Here is a 15,711-nt window from a genome sequence, read left to right as displayed (position 1 = left end):
CGGATTTTCACTCCAAATTTAGATGTTTCTTATGTGTCCTTATATGTAGCAGCGATAATTTTTGTCGTATAATCCGGTGGTGAAATGTAGATAAGTACAATCACTTCTACTGCAACAATTCAGAGTGAAATGTTGTGCTTTTAACTCGTCTATCTTGATCCGACAGATTGAGTCACTCTGGTTACTTCACAGATGAAGATTTGACATGAGAAACACGATGTGCTTAGAGAAAAAACAAAACACTCTTAAAGATGAACTACTTGTTCCAAACATTTTCAGCTTGTGAATGGGTTCTTTGTCATGTGTCAGAAGTTGATGAGTTGTTAGCTGTTCCTCTCTAAACTTCTGACACATAGTTTCATTTAAATAAGCATTCAAATGATGCAATATTTAGACAAAAAACAATAAATTATTACACATTATTTGTGTATCAGAATCTTCTTTTTGGTCCCATCAATCATCTGTATGTGTGTGGTGACTCTTTGCAGGGGCCTTGCCCTGCAGTACTATCAGAAATTAAAGTACCTAAAACTAACTCCAGCTGCTTGTGTTGTTTTTTCCACAATTTTCTACATTGTGGCATTTATACTTTCACCTAGTAAAAAATCTGAGAACTGGTTTTAATGTCTCACCACTACGGGTTGAGGTCACGTCTGATTATCTAAACTGATGAACCTGTGTATGCTGCCAGTGATGAAGGTCAGAAAACAGTTAAAACATCAAGGCGAGGTTACTGTAAATATATCAACCTCATAAAAACGAGGTGCTGCCATCTATTGAGTAAATACGGAAGTGGGAAGTGGGGAGGAGGAAGTTGTGTTAGTAAAGCACACACACACTCCCTGCACACAGCTTTAATGAGATTCATGAAAATATTCCTCCTGTTGTCATATTGCTCTCTGTACATGTTGTAAACTTAATCATGGTGCTCATTATATGAGCAGCACATCATGACCTTTACTCTGTCATAAAGCTGTTGTGTTTACCTGCCGCGGCTGTCTGCTGCCTGTAGATTTAGCGCCATCTAGTGGTTGAGACTGGTCTCTGTGCGCTGCTGCTGGCTGCAGCCTGGAATTAAACATCACGTCCTTAGAATTAGCACTTATATGGATAATCGTACTTTATTACAATCATCATCTTCATCTTCATCTGGCACCTGAAGTTGCCTGCTATCCTCTGAGATTCTTGCATATGGCTTTTTACATACTGCAATGCCCCTCAAGGCCAATTTGTGATATTTGTTTATTATAATCATCATGCTCTATTAAGTCTTTATTAGTCACTTTTAGTCACCTAAACTGCCATCATCCATTTGAACTTGCATCATTGACCTTTACATCCATTACATCATGATGATAAATATAGTCCAGTGATCTCACACATTATGACGAGTGATACAAAGATTTATTTGCATCACATTTTCATCCTGTGTTGCGTCTGACCTGTATGGGTATCGTGGCTGTGAGAACAGGCCTCTGCTCCTGAGGTGCTGGTACAGGTTACTGCTCAGAGACAGAGGGTTCAACAGGAACTCCTCGTCCAGCTGAGTGAGAGAAGCCTGACAGAGACATGGATTTTTTTTTTAAAACATGCAAATATTAAAGTCAGTGAGAAGGAGCTATGCACATGTGAGACTAAAGTCTAGGTGATGAAATGAATCTGGCTTTGTGCCCATCCAATAAGGAACTGTTTTGAATGTGGGAATTTGTCATCAGCCCGACTCAATTCCTGGTATTAGTGTGTGTGCTGGTGTTTAAAACAAATCTATTTCTCCTTTTTGAGTTCTGGATACCTGTTTCCACTTCTGCAATCTGTCCCCTAACCTGTATAGCCTGCACGGCATCAGGTGCAGGCTCCTGAGTCGGGACGGGCTGCGAGCAGGGCAGCAGCAACTCTCTGGAGACCACGGGCTTCAGGAGGAGGGAGAGGGACGGGGATGGCTGGAGGACATAGTGGGAACACACACCTGTGGTGTACACATATACAAGGCATATGAGTGCACTCGCACACTGATAACTTCACACTTTCACACACTGGTGTCCACACACACACACACACACACACACACATATGGACCTGAGTCTCCAGCTGTGGACCTCTGTGCGGGCTCCACCTGCAGCAGCAGGAACAAGTCACGACTCTGAAATAGTGAAAAACATCAAACGGTTTCAGGCTTTTGTATTGCACAGAGCAAAGCTGAAAATGTTACAAGGGGCAAAAAGTAAGAGCCAATCAGAAGGGCTGATCCAGCACAGAAGATCAAAATAAGTACTTTGTCTTGGAGATTTGATCTATATTAAACTATTTAATTTCATTATTCAGAACATTTGTTTAATATTTTTCTTTTACTGTTTTCTTCTACTCTGAACAGAAATATAACATTGATATTATTCAAGCAGTCTCTGCTGATAAAAAGATGAAGAGACGAATAGTAAACAAATTCACACACCCTGAGTGTGTGGCAGAGAGCGTGGAACAAGTTGTGGTTGGTCTCCATTTCATCCCAGTCCAGCTGCCAGCAGGTGGTGGGGCGGATCACCAGCGGCAAGCCGTATAACACACTTTCACACACTCCGTCTGCACGCAGAGTCCTGCAACACGCACACACACTTTAGTTAACATGTACTGTAGACCCAACAGCAACATTCTGTATGACCACTGAAACTGTCGTGTGAAAACAGAATGACATCATCCCTGTGACCAGCTTCATTTAAATGTCACGGCTGTAAATAATTACTGATCCGTATGTAAAAAAAACCACACACACACACACAAAGGGAGCGCAATAACTTTCGGAAATGCCCGGTATGCAAAACAAACGCACACACTCACATTACATCCCACTGCAGCTCCTGTAAATGTAAAACTAATGCAAATCAGGGAAGAGGAAGAAACCATTCGCCTCAGTTAGGCCTTTAATGTCTGCTTTCTATCATCAGTGGAGAAAGTGTGTGTATATACAACACACACAGCACTCGTTTGTGTATGTAGCATTCTGTCTGCATGTGTGTGCATTTTAGAAATAATTACTTATAAGATTTTGAACAACAGAGCTATTTATATCAGAAGGAGTCAGTTGTCTCTAGATCATCAACCAGCGGTACATGAGATTAAAAATCTACTCAAAACACTATCGGTATTTATAAAAACACACGATGACAGTAACTCATGTATCAAAGAAATAAAAGCCAGAGACACAGTCACTCCAGTTTGGTGCTATTTGTGATTTGATTCGTCAGACGAATCTTACTGTAATTATGTACAGTATAACAGTATAATAAGTTATAGAGGACTAAGTAAGGTATAATTTCTTAAAATCATAATGCATCCAAAGCAACATCATGTTGTGTACTGCATGATTTCAATCCTCCACGTTCGGCTTGATGTATATCTGCCTTCTTTATCGGCGTGGTGTGTAGATAAGTTAACTGCAGAGTACACTGAGCTTATTAGGATTAATAAACATAGTTTGTTTTACTGTGAATGTATTCTAGTATTGCTCCCTCCTGTTGTTGTATTTAATGATTATTATTATTATTGTGTTTTGAGGCTGTGTACATGTTGGAATAGCAATATATGCTAAGGAATTTGTGTATGGAGTTTGATTATAACAAAAAAAGAAGGAAAGAAGTGGGAAAGAAGGAATACAATTCAAATGTACATTTACAATTTAAAATGTTTGTTGCCTCAGAATAACGCAACTATATTTATTTTGCCATAATACACAATACAAGAAAATATAATGAAAGCTAAGCTGTTTGTTTTTTGTCCTTGTTGTTGAGTTTCGCCTACTTATCGTGTGTTGAATCCCTTACTCCACTGTCACCGCGTGAGTTTTCATTACACGAAAATAAAAACATATTCATTTAGAAACAAGTTGGGGAAAATCCTTGACTGGAACTTTCAGGCATGGAGCTGAAAATAATGCAGACTCTGATGTGATGGAGAGTTTCATGTCAAGAAATATGCCACTACTCTCTGCCGTCAGAATGGAGCCATTCATAGACAGGCAGGATTTTACTGACTGCACACAACATTACACGCATGGCTAATGGAGCATTCACACATAATCATGCAAGAACACATGCTTTATGGACTTGTTAACTGTATAATAACTATGTATAAGACAAGAAGTGTGAATGTGACTGACTGAAATCATATCTATGAATCCCTTTAAGGTTTAAACTCAAGCCACATTCATCAGACGTTCATCAGTGTGGTTCATGTTACTCTATGCAGCACATTTATTGGCCTATGAGCAGTCCGAGACTTTGACTGATCACTTTTATGTGAAAATGATATGTGGATAGGTGCGAGCTGACTTCAGTAAGAAGCCCCTCCCTGCAACCCCATCGCTTACTTAATTACTTTCAGTCTCCGTGGTGGTTGGCTCTGATTGGCCGATCCCTTAGTGACAGGCAGAAAGTCCCGGATGCTCTCCGTCTTCACGCCAAGGTTGGGGTTCAGTGGGATGAGGGCGGGGCTTATCAGGCGCTCCTGCATGTCACACTTCACGCACACTACACGGGTGACAACACAGGTGTCATTATTGACATCAGTTGTCAGTTGAAATCACATACATCCGTGGTGTGGAGAAACTCGACGACATACATGTATGTAGGTATGTTTGTACCTGGAATGGGATTATCCAGGGGGTTGGGCAGTAGGAGGTGGAGGTGCTCTCTGTCTCCTCCCTGCTCTTGAAGCCACGCCTTCAACACCATCTCCATGGTGAAGACACTGTTTTCCACCTGCTTCAGGTCAACCTCTGTTCCCAACATCAGACAGTCTGAAGATGGACACACAGGGTATGGGTTAGCATGTGGATCAAAGGTGTACTCTGCTGACAGAGAATCTGAAATGAGTTTTGGTAAAGCCAAACATGTTTTCACACAGACGTGAATCGTGTACAGATAGAAAATATAAAGTATGTTCTCAGGGAAAAATCAACAATTTCCATCTATGACCACTAGATGGAAGCAAAATTAAATAAATTCACATTACGCGTGTCCTCAGTGACTCCACAGATACAGAAGCCTCTTTGAAAGCTTCACTGTCTCTGGATTGACCAAAAAAAACTTCTTAAGCTTTACTGGATGTTCTTATTTCCTGAAGGGAAGAAGTATGGCTGCATTCTGGATGAACTTTTTTAAGAGGAGACATGACACCGAGAAAAAGCAGCCTGTCTTGTTGATTTAGAGATTTTAATGTGAATGTGTATCTCTTCTTTCATATTCCGTACTTACAGTGATGATTCATCCCGGAGGACAGAAAGAAAGCAGCCGCACGGCTCTCCTCTTTTTGCCCACTGATTTCTACTCATCATTACAGGAAAGAAAAAGAGACCCTATGGGGGCTGCCCCACCCTCGCTCTCTCTGTTTTCATCCCCCTATGTCCATTTATTCTTGCAAACTAGACACAAACCTCACACAGGGCCCCTCTTCTCCTGTTCCCTCTATCTGGTGTTTAATAGTTAATGACCCATCAGGAGATAACTAATGGGACTAAAGGGAGAGGAGATGATTGGGAGGCACCGTAAGAGCGAGGGAGGGTTGACAGAAGAGGGGGCTAAAACAGAGAAATAGCTGAGAAGATGGATGAAGAATAGACTAAGTATTTAAACTCTTCCTGCCAGAAACTTTGAAGGAGAAAATTAGAAAGTTTAAATTCCTAGAATTAAATGTGTCAGTGCTTCTTTCATCTGTCAGAGGTAGCTACAGTACGGAAGCTATTTTTGGTTCTGGGCCAAAGTTTCCAAAAGTGCTTCATCCAGAAATAAGTACTTCATCTGAGGGGAAGAAATTGTGTTTGCCTTGTTTCCCTGCTGGGTGAAGGCAAGAGTGAAGAGGAGAGAAAGACATTAAAGAGGATAACAAACATTTATTAATGGCACTTTTACTTTAGTTTCTAAAAAAAAGCTCAATGTAAAGTCAAACTTTCAATTCTAACTCTTGCTCTTTATTTGGATTAAAGACCTGGTGGGCGTTTTCTAATACTTTGGTGGATCAGTGGTAAAATAAGACCCACATCCGACTGTATATCTTTGCTACCTTTCTGAGCGAAGATATAGTGGCTGCAGTGAGAGTTAGAGAGAGACAGAAAAGTAAAAGCTGAGGAACAGGATGTTACAAAGACATGTGCAGGCAAAAGAGGAGGACAGGTAGGAGGAAGAAAGGACGTGTGCTCGTCTTTATGAAGACTGTAATGCGGAGATAAGAGAAAGATCCTTGAGAGATGTACAGAGATGGAGGCAAACCGGTTGTAGAAAATCAATCGCCATTCCCTCAGATAATGTCTGCCTGGGGAGTAGGAATGGAAAGAGGAGGCGACAGAGTAAGTGAGAGAGAGAGAGGAGAGAGGAGGACTGTAGAGAGAAAGACATATGCAAGTAGATAGAAAAGAAGGGAAGTATAAATTACACAGAGAGCAAAAACAGAAGGAAGAAGGAGAGAAGATAGGGGAAGATGAGATAGAGGAGAGATGGATGGGTATGGTGGGTGAGGCATGATGGACCACACCGTCGGAAAAGCTTGTAATTAGACGATGGAGTGTGTATCTGTGTGTGTTTGTGTGTGTGTGAGAGATAAGGAGACAAAATGAGGTGTGTTGCGTCTCACGGCAGCATAAATAACTCAAGACGGTCCATCGTCTGCGTCTGTGCGTCATGCTGGCTTCCAGAAAGCAATACATTACTGACTGAGGACGATAGGTGAGAGCAGTTAACCTCAGCGTGTGTGTTCAGTGAGACAGCATGGAGCTGAAGTGAGGCGATGCCGTCTGTGTCTCCTCAGCGGGCTTATCTGACTTCACAAAGAATGTGTTTACACAGTTAAATCCTCCTACAGATGCCTCTCCTTCTGAATATTTGATTAGGTATGGAAGATTAAAAAACAATTACATGTTATCATTCGTCTCCCCAGAGTTCTCTTGATCCATAGCCAGACCAAGAGCTCCATCTATCTGACCTACAAGGGTAATTGTTCTCCTGCTTCTCATTAGCATGTCCTCTGTTTGTGTGTCTGCATATGTGAGAAGATAAAGTGTGACACACATGCTGAGGTAGTCGGTAGTCGGTAGTCGAACCTCATTAAGTATGTGTGTCTGCGTACATACACACTGGCTAATGGCCAATAACTCAGAGCAGTAAGATAACTAGACTATCTACTTATTCGTTTTATCTCCTGTCGGCTGCTCTCTGTAGGGGTCGCCACAGCAGATCATCTGTTTCCATCTCACTGGCAAAGTGGGCCCCGGCTCCGCCTATGGAGATCTCGTTATCCACATTTTTGATTTGGCAGAGGCCTTTTTACGTAGGATTCAGTTCAGTGTCTTGCCCAAGGACACTCTGACACGTGGGCGGCAGGAGGCGGGGATTGAACAGCTACTCTGCTCTACCACCTGAGACACAGCTGCCCCACTGGAACTAAACTAAACATACTCATTAACATTTCTGATGATATTGATATAAAATGCTTAATAAACTCTGAATTAACACGTCAAATTATAAAAACAGAGTAATGGTAAAGTAAGGTTTTTCTTGCAGTGTGGCGAATTATCATCTGACTGTAGTTTCTCTTAGCTCGACCAGGCGTTTTAGTGTCTTTCAGCTCATTGTTTTGGTTTTACTACTACGCCTGCTATCAACGCTCTTCTTTTTCCAGGCAGCTGTTTTCAGAAGAAACCCCCTTTACACAACTTGCCCACCCTTCAAACAACAGATAAAGTTCGAAACAGGCTAGTGAATTCAGCTAGGTATTTTCCTCAGAAGTTGGTGAAGACCAAAATAGAGCTGAAAGTGGAGTAAATATTAGACCTACATTCATCAGGTGACCAAAATCATGACTCTTGTTACTCTGCTGGATGTGTAAACAACAGGCAAGTGTAAAAGCTCCAACTTACTGTAACTATTTAAGGTTTTAATGTTTACAACTTGTTCTGCTCATTAAATGAATATTAACACATGAACATCTATTTTTATCTGTTTAAACAGCTTAGCTATTGGATACTGGCTTGGAGCCTCTGCATCACATCTGTTGCAACAGTCAGACAGTAACAGACAGTTTAGATTTCAACGGCAGGAAATCAGTTACTATTGCTGACTCATCACTTCTCTAGAAACACACATCCTTTAAAGGTTTGCTGCTAATGCCTCGCCCGATTACACTTACATTAGCATCTCTCTTCTGCCTCCACCTGTCTAATGACCGGAGAGCTTTTCCTGTCCAAATGACTCATTTATGATTCCAGATGTTCAGCAATGTTGCACACCTAGGAGACAATCTCTGTACAATTTGAGAAGAAAAAACTTGTGACCTCCAACACAAAGTGATTGGATGAAAATGTAATGACTGTTAAATGAATGTCCTTTAAGTGTTGTCAGAGAAGGTAATTTTGTCCACTGGGGTAGGTCTGTCGCTTTTAATTTGAAATTTCGCTCTCTGTAATAAACGCTCTGAATTTACAAGTGTGTTCAAATTAAAATAAGAGATGCATCTCTTCAAACCCCAAATACTGTCTCCAGAATATTCAGATAGGGCCCTATTTTTGTAAGTTCGTAATTGAACTAACATAACAATATATGAATCACTCAGGATAGATAACTACATCCTGTTCTTTCTGCAACTGACCATCTTCTCCCTTTCAGTCTCTTCAAGGACAAAACCTTTTTTTTCCCTGACCCTCAAACTCCCTCTGCCCCACCCTGGTCCACGGCCAGTAATGGTTCCTTTTACTCTGTGCAACAGGAAATGCATCATGCTTATGACCGTCGAGCTCACTAATTTCCCCATACATTAGCTTAAGGGCATATTAGTGACGCAGTGAGCTAATGTAGTACCAGAAGAGAAAGCAGAGCACTGCGGGTTCATTTAAGAATGGATTAGTTTTACTCAGATAACGAACTCTGTGCTACGTAATGGTGGAAATCTTCATAAAATCTAACGATCACATTATCTAATTCCATAAAGATCAAAATAATGGAGATTATTTTGAAAGTTCACAACATTAAAACATAGTTTGGAATTCTTTTTCATCGTGGGTTCATGCGTTGTTTAGCATGATTGACTACTTGATCCAATTTGACATCTCATGTAAATGATAGCATTTTACTAATAACATCAAATGAGGTTAAAAGATGAAAGACTCCCAAATCTTAGCAATTCAAAAAAAAATTCCACCTTGAAATAAACCTGAATAATCGATTAAACGTTAATTAAATTTTGATTAAATAATAGGTTTTCCATAATTGTATCAGAAAATCAGTGTCATTTCACTAAGTAACTCTTGTGATGTAATACCAAAACTATCCTTACTCCTGACACATGCTCCACATAAAGATGAAGGACACATTGATTAACTTCAGTCTCTGGGATTTCCCTATGACAACTACGTTTCACTTATAGAGCGACACTGACAACACACACTCTGTCCTTGTCTATCAGTGCATCTGTGTGAGCATTAATGATGAATAGCTCATTGATGTAGTTTGAGACTGTGACAAATAGGACATTGATCATCTGGTCTGAAACACAGGCACTCAACACACCAGCGGCTGTGTGACCCAATTGCTTTGCAGTCACTTCTGATGAAGCAATGTGGTCGTGGGGATAATTAAAGCAGACTGACACTTGAAAAGGGCAAGAGGACGAGAGGGCAACAACAGTACTGTTATCTGGCTGTCACCATTGAGGACGAAGAACAAGAGAGGATGAAAAAAGAAGCCATATAGTGATGAGACAAGGTCAAAAATAGGGGGAGACCCTTTTAGGAGAGCTCATTAGGTTACCACATTCCCGATGCTTTGATTCTACATGTACAAGTGGATGCATGATATAAAAATGCTTGCTCAACATAAAAAATCCTTTTCATGCTTTTATGACATTTTCTGCAGGCTACCAACAATCTGCCCTGTCACCAAACTAAGTTCTGAACCTTGGTTCTTGGGGAAGATCAGTTGCAACTACGTCGAGATGGCGAAGTAAAATGACAGCGCGAGATCAACTGCCTGGTTTCAAGCAGAATGGGGAAATAGAAGAGGGTTAGATGAGGAAGAAGGACACATGCACTCACAGAGGATGGCAGCCTGATGACTTCTTTGAAACACTTGAAAAAGTGATGAGGATGAGAGGAGCACTGCAGACAGTATTCATCAGGGCAAAAGGAAAGGAAAGAAGGAAAGTCTGAAAAATTACAGATGTCAACTTTTTTAAGGGAAGTAAATCTGAAGAACATTGACTGACTGACTGATTGATTAAATCAATTAAAGAACAAAAAAAGTCCACTATCCAGTAATCAACAAAAGCTCAGTCTCTGACTCCAAAGTTTCCAAGAGATGATTAGCCTCATATAAACCAAAGAGGGACAGACAGAAAGACGACAGAAGATAGAGAGCCCTTTGCAGAGAGGAGATGGGAGCAGGGCTCAGAGATTGGAGAGGTGATAGCAAATAACAAACCTCTCAAAAGAGAAGGACCTTATTTTCCTTAAGTGGGCTGAAAGCCAAGATGAGAGAGACACACAGTCTATCTGAGTATGCTCAAACAGAGATAAAGAAGACAGGAAGAGAGACAGACACAGGCACACGGAGGAGTAATTTTGTCCTCTTTCAACTGGTGGTTAGAGAAACAAGGCGCACTCCGAAGAGAGGGAATGGGATGAAAATAGAGGAGGAAGTATGAGACAGTAAATTTGGATGAAAAAAAAATAGTGAGAGGAAGACGAGAAAGTGTGTCATTATAGAAGAGATGAAAGGAAGACAGGAATTGGGAGATATTTGGATGCAGAGGCTATATTGGAGACAAACTGATGTTTTCTAGATATTCCAATCAAGAGTTTAGAGACTAATTTTAATGCCGAGACATAAACTAACCTTTGGCAAATGACAGAATTTAGAAGTTTCTGTTTTGTGATGATAAGACAATTCTAGCAGGTTGAAGATGAAAACATTTTGAGCAACCCTAGCGGTGTGTTTCAGCATATGATTGATTTGATGAGGTTGATGGACTTGCATGAGTCTTAGTAGTTGTTGGGTTGTATCCACAATGCATTTATTGAAAGTCACTTTGGATAAAAGCATCTAAATAAATGTATTGTAATGGTTCTAGGGAGTGAAATATCAGTCTGTCAGTTGGTTGATGTTCATGTTCCCCATAGGTTGAATCTGTCCTCTAGTACCATCATCAGGTCATTGGCCCATTTGGTTATAAAACCATGTTCCCACCAGTCTCACCTGTACTTTGAGTTTAGTGCTAATTAGCAATTGTTAAACTGAGGTAGTGAACATAGTAATCACTAGAGAGTCTTTGTCTTGTTGTATCTCTGAGTGTGAGCATTGAAATCAGTCAACATCTTAATAATCCTTATTTATCAAATGTTTAGGGGGTTTATTTTTCACCTAAGCCTCCACAGCTACAGAAGCTATGGTGGTGGTGGTGGTTCAAATTTAAGATTTTGCTCAGTGGTATTTCAGCAGTTTGGATATGTGATGGCTTCAGATTTGTCATTTTAAAAGAAGTGTGTCTTGGTAGGCTTAGTTCTCTCATCTATTTTCCTGTCAATCTACAGCTTTCCAGCCAGTCCAGCATAGTAACACTGATGTCACGATGTAGTTGAAGTTTTTGGCGTTGTTTCTTTGTGTGTTTGTTTCAGCAGGATTACAGTAAAACTACATCAGGACCAGGAAGATGGCACGGATACACAAAAGAGGCCAGCATGTTGAATTGCCATCACATTAACGTACAGGGGTACATGTTTAAAAGGGGCTCGATACACTCCCATCCTTTCTCAGTGGAGAGAGATAAAAACAGAAGAGGAATATGATTGACAGAGAAGATAATAGCAAACAGATGCAGGTAGTATAGAGTAGAGAAAAGAAAGTGCAACTGGGTGTTGCTGCTCTGGGTGTTTAATAACCGTGAACCACCCATCCCTTAGTTTTCTTTATGCTTCTCACTCTTTCTTCAACCACCATCTGTTGTTCTGAACCACAAAGATGGAAAGAAAAACGAAAGAGGAAGAGAGGGATAACCGAAACAGCTCTGCAAATATATATCTGTAAAAACGCAACCAGAAGAAATAAGAAACCCTCAGAGACCCCACCCTTTAGTGCACAAAGTAGTTGACATATTAAAACTTCAACTTTGTTGTGTCTTTTTCACAAACTGGGCTGAAAACAGCAAAATAGAAAAGATCGGCTAGATTGATGGAAGTTTTTAGGAGAGGTTATGTTAAAAAAAAAAAAAAAAAAGTTGCGTGTGCACATGATGTGAAGCCGTCCCACAGTGTGGGACTAATAGGTTCCATATCCTGGTGTGAAGAGTGATACCATTCTCCATCTGTACGGCCACCTGCTGCTCTGCTAACGTCACACAGAGGTGTGAACAGCCTGACCTTGGCACTGTGTGTGTTTGTGTGGCAAGATGAAAAACTTGCACTCCTGAAATTTCTGCATCTTCATTATCAGTTAAACGCAAAGAAATAAAACAATGATGTGAACAGAATATTTGGTCCTAACCTCTGTTACGCTGTCATTCCCGCTTTTGAATTTATGGCTAAATAATCTTGAGTGCGTGTGCGGAGTGCTTCCTGTCTGTGTCAACATTTTGCAGTAGCTGCAGTGGGATGTATGCGAGTATGTCAGCAGGTCTGGGTGGAGTTTCCTCCTGAGCACTCTCTGCACTTTTACCCACCTCATATACTAAAGTGAATTAGCTGACTGTGATGGAAAATGAACTGAACGTCAGAGAAAGAGAGAGTGTGGTTGGAATAGAAGCTGAGAAGGAAAAGTCTGCTGTTTTCACACCGAACCAATTACACAAAAATGCAGGAATGGTGTTTATTAACATCCCACGGGAGTTGAGTTGAGTTAGGTGCTGCCATTGATGCACTGAGAAGGTCACGAACACCACCAATATTATCCTCTAGCTTCTCCCAAAGCAACATACTAGACAATTTATGAAGATGAAATTACATATTTGTTAAACTTATTAAAACATTTTGACGAAGTAAAACTACTACTAAAAAAAATAAAATCAAAGTTTTGGAACGTCCAAGAATTTAAATTGCTGCAATAAAATAAAACCAGACAGCATTTCCCTGTTGAGCTGTCGCCAAACATTTGTTCATTATACTAAAAGGCCGTAACTGTAGAAGAACCTTGATTTGTGGTTGCGTTTCAACCCTGACGGCCTAATATTAACTTCACATAACCTTTTGAATACATTTCTGAACAGCAGGAGGAGTGTGGATCGAGTCCATCTTATAATAGCTGGTAAGAACAAAGGAGATTACAGCCAAGAAAACCTGTTGCAAAGTTCATAAAATGCACGCACCTGACTATTGTCTTAAGAAAGACTCAAAAAAAGGTGAACCTTTTCTTTGAAGCAATAGTTCGACATTTCAGGGAATATGCTTCTCCATCTGCCACCCTCATATCTGGCAGCTATCACCAACAGCTTAGCCTAGCTTAGCATAAAGCTAGCATAGCGAAAATGACAAATCGTACATTTTACGGTGGGGTTATGTGCTGGACTATTTCCAAACTTTTCATGAAATCTTTTTCTTGTTAGCAAAAAAACGTTGATGACAAGTTGGAGCAGATACAGACACATATCTGGACCTCAGTGCGTGACTGATCTTTTTTAAGGCTGAGCAGATTAAGGCTTTAGGCTCATTCGGGGTCAGGTTTCTGCCGTTCAGTGTCCAGATGTCCACAAGCACTCTGCCAGTGCATCTTTGAAAAAGGTCCAGGATTTCTTCTCGGCAGGCCTTAACTACCCATGGAGAGAAGTTGCCTCTGGGGATAAATGATATTTGACACTATTATTGTAATGTGATATAAGAACTATGACTCATTGTGGAGCATTCAGGATGGTTTACTGTTTCTGTAATTCTTGGCTGAGGGCCAGTGGATTATAATCCTCCTCTCAAGGGACAGACTTTTTCAGAGTCATTATTCTCGCGACTCAGAATGGATTTGCGGGATGTATGCTGATCCAAGTGCAACTGTGTGGGGTGTGGAAATGGCTTAAGTGTTCTGCAGGAGGCAAACAAGGAGAAGGAAAAGCCTTTTAAACAAAAAGAGCATTTCATATTCAAGGTGGCAGTCACAAAGATAAAAAAGCACAGTACTGCAGGCAGTGTTAATATGATTACACAACACAGAACACCCACAATCATAGCAAAATGTATATATCCAATTGTGGCCTGGTGCAGAGTGTACAGGCTGAGAACAGGCACCCGTCAGAGTGATTTTAACATCCCGATCTGAGACAACAGAGCAAGTTTTAGGCTGATAAACACAACCTCATTTCATGCTTGAAGTAAATGTTTCAAAGTTTTTCTTTTAAACTCAGAGTTTAGTTTAAATCTATGCAAACCAACGCTAGAAAATCACAAGCGGTTAAAGCAGAGGAGTACAATAAATCTAGGTTAATACATCATAAGTCTATGGTAATACAAGAGAGATAAAGTGAGAACAAGATAAAAGCAGGGAGGAAATGGGATACAGCATAGAAAATAAAATAAAAAAGTACAAGGGAAGAGGGAGAGAGAGAGTTGGAGACAAAAACATGCCAGAGATTTTCTTTTCTCTCTCCACCTAAAAAGAGACATAGAAGAGGAAAAGGGAGGCGGAGGAGGAGGAGAACGTAATTAAGTAGCTGGAGAGAGAAGAGAAGGAAAGAGGAGAAAGTCCTCTCATCTCTCTGCCATGCTTTGATGAAGCGAGGCAGGTCCTGTGTAACGGAGTATGATTAGAAAAAAAGTGGAAATTATATGAGAAAATTACATCAGTGAGGGCCACACACACACACACACACACACACACACAGTCTAAACCACAAAAACTGTCACGTCTCTTGTAAAAGTGAGCCTATCCTGTGGACAGGCAGACAGGGGAGAAAAAATCTGCAGGAAAACACCAATATATAGCTCTGTGGACTGTTTGAGAGGAGCGAGAGAGAAGGGAGGAGGAGAGCGAATGCATGGAGAGGAAGAGGATTAGAGGAGATATAATAGGATATAATCCTTTTCTATTGCGGGACTGATCCAAGAATTGCTGATGGGGTGTCAGTTTGAAAGAGCTATCTGTCCAAGATATGAGTCTGATTTTACACTGCTTCAGCTCCGATGTCTCAGGCAAAACAAAACAAAAAAAGCACTTGAGATGATTTGTTTATTTAATGTGGTTTAATTTTAGTAATAATGTTACATCACCAATGAAAGACATACATGAGTAATATTCTAATTTGTGCCTTTAAATATGGATACCATTTTGAGCAACGGTAACATCCTCTAATTTATTTCATCATCATCCCACACTATCGATGGGAAAGAGAAAACTCTCAAGGTTAAACAATTCACAATCGTGATTTCTAAAAATGATAATAGTAATAATTATCATTTTTTTACTGCTCTAATTATATTAAAACTGAACATTAAGTTGAATCACAGACAACAAAGATGGAGAATTTATATTTAGTTGGCCTCTCAATAAATCTAAGTAAATCTAATTTAAATTATGAACAAGAATTGTTTATTCATTTCAAACGAACTCGATATCTGTATTTTCCTGCAGACTTCATAAGAGTTCTGGAAATCATCTTTGGTTTCGTAGTGGCTTTATAGAAACGGGCATCCATTCCTCAATTTGCCAATTTAAGTACAATAATGTAATATGAAGAGAGGGGACTGCTCATAGGTAGGCAGTGATG

At 40.3% G+C, this 15,711-nt stretch overlaps 1 protein-coding gene across 4 annotated transcripts in view; it reads right to left on the bottom strand.

Annotated features, from left to right (window-relative positions):
• m1ap (meiosis 1 associated protein) overlaps positions 1–15,711 on the bottom strand; it is a 49,385-nt gene that overhangs the window by 15,153 nt on the left and 18,521 nt on the right. For all 4 annotated transcript variants that reach the window (XM_027277794.1, XM_027277797.1, XM_027277796.1 and 1 more), the window contains exons 5-11: positions 4,634–4,789; positions 4,361–4,520; positions 2,450–2,591; positions 2,077–2,140; positions 1,824–1,966; positions 1,443–1,558; positions 987–1,068 (exon numbers count right to left, since the gene is read on the bottom strand). In XM_027277794.1, coding sequence (XP_027133595.1) covers positions 987–1,068; positions 1,443–1,558; positions 1,824–1,966; positions 2,077–2,140; positions 2,450–2,591; positions 4,361–4,520; positions 4,634–4,789 — 863 coding nt within the window. The remainder of the gene's footprint in view (positions 1–986; positions 1,069–1,442; positions 1,559–1,823; positions 1,967–2,076; positions 2,141–2,449; positions 2,592–4,360; positions 4,521–4,633; positions 4,790–15,711) is intronic.

Source organism: Larimichthys crocea, chromosome III (genome assembly GCF_000972845.2).
Source record: "Larimichthys crocea isolate SSNF chromosome III, L_crocea_2.0, whole genome shotgun sequence".
Classification (NCBI taxonomy): Eukaryota; Metazoa; Chordata; class Actinopteri; family Sciaenidae; genus Larimichthys; species Larimichthys crocea.
This window is presented reverse-complemented; position numbering and strand designations above follow the sequence as displayed.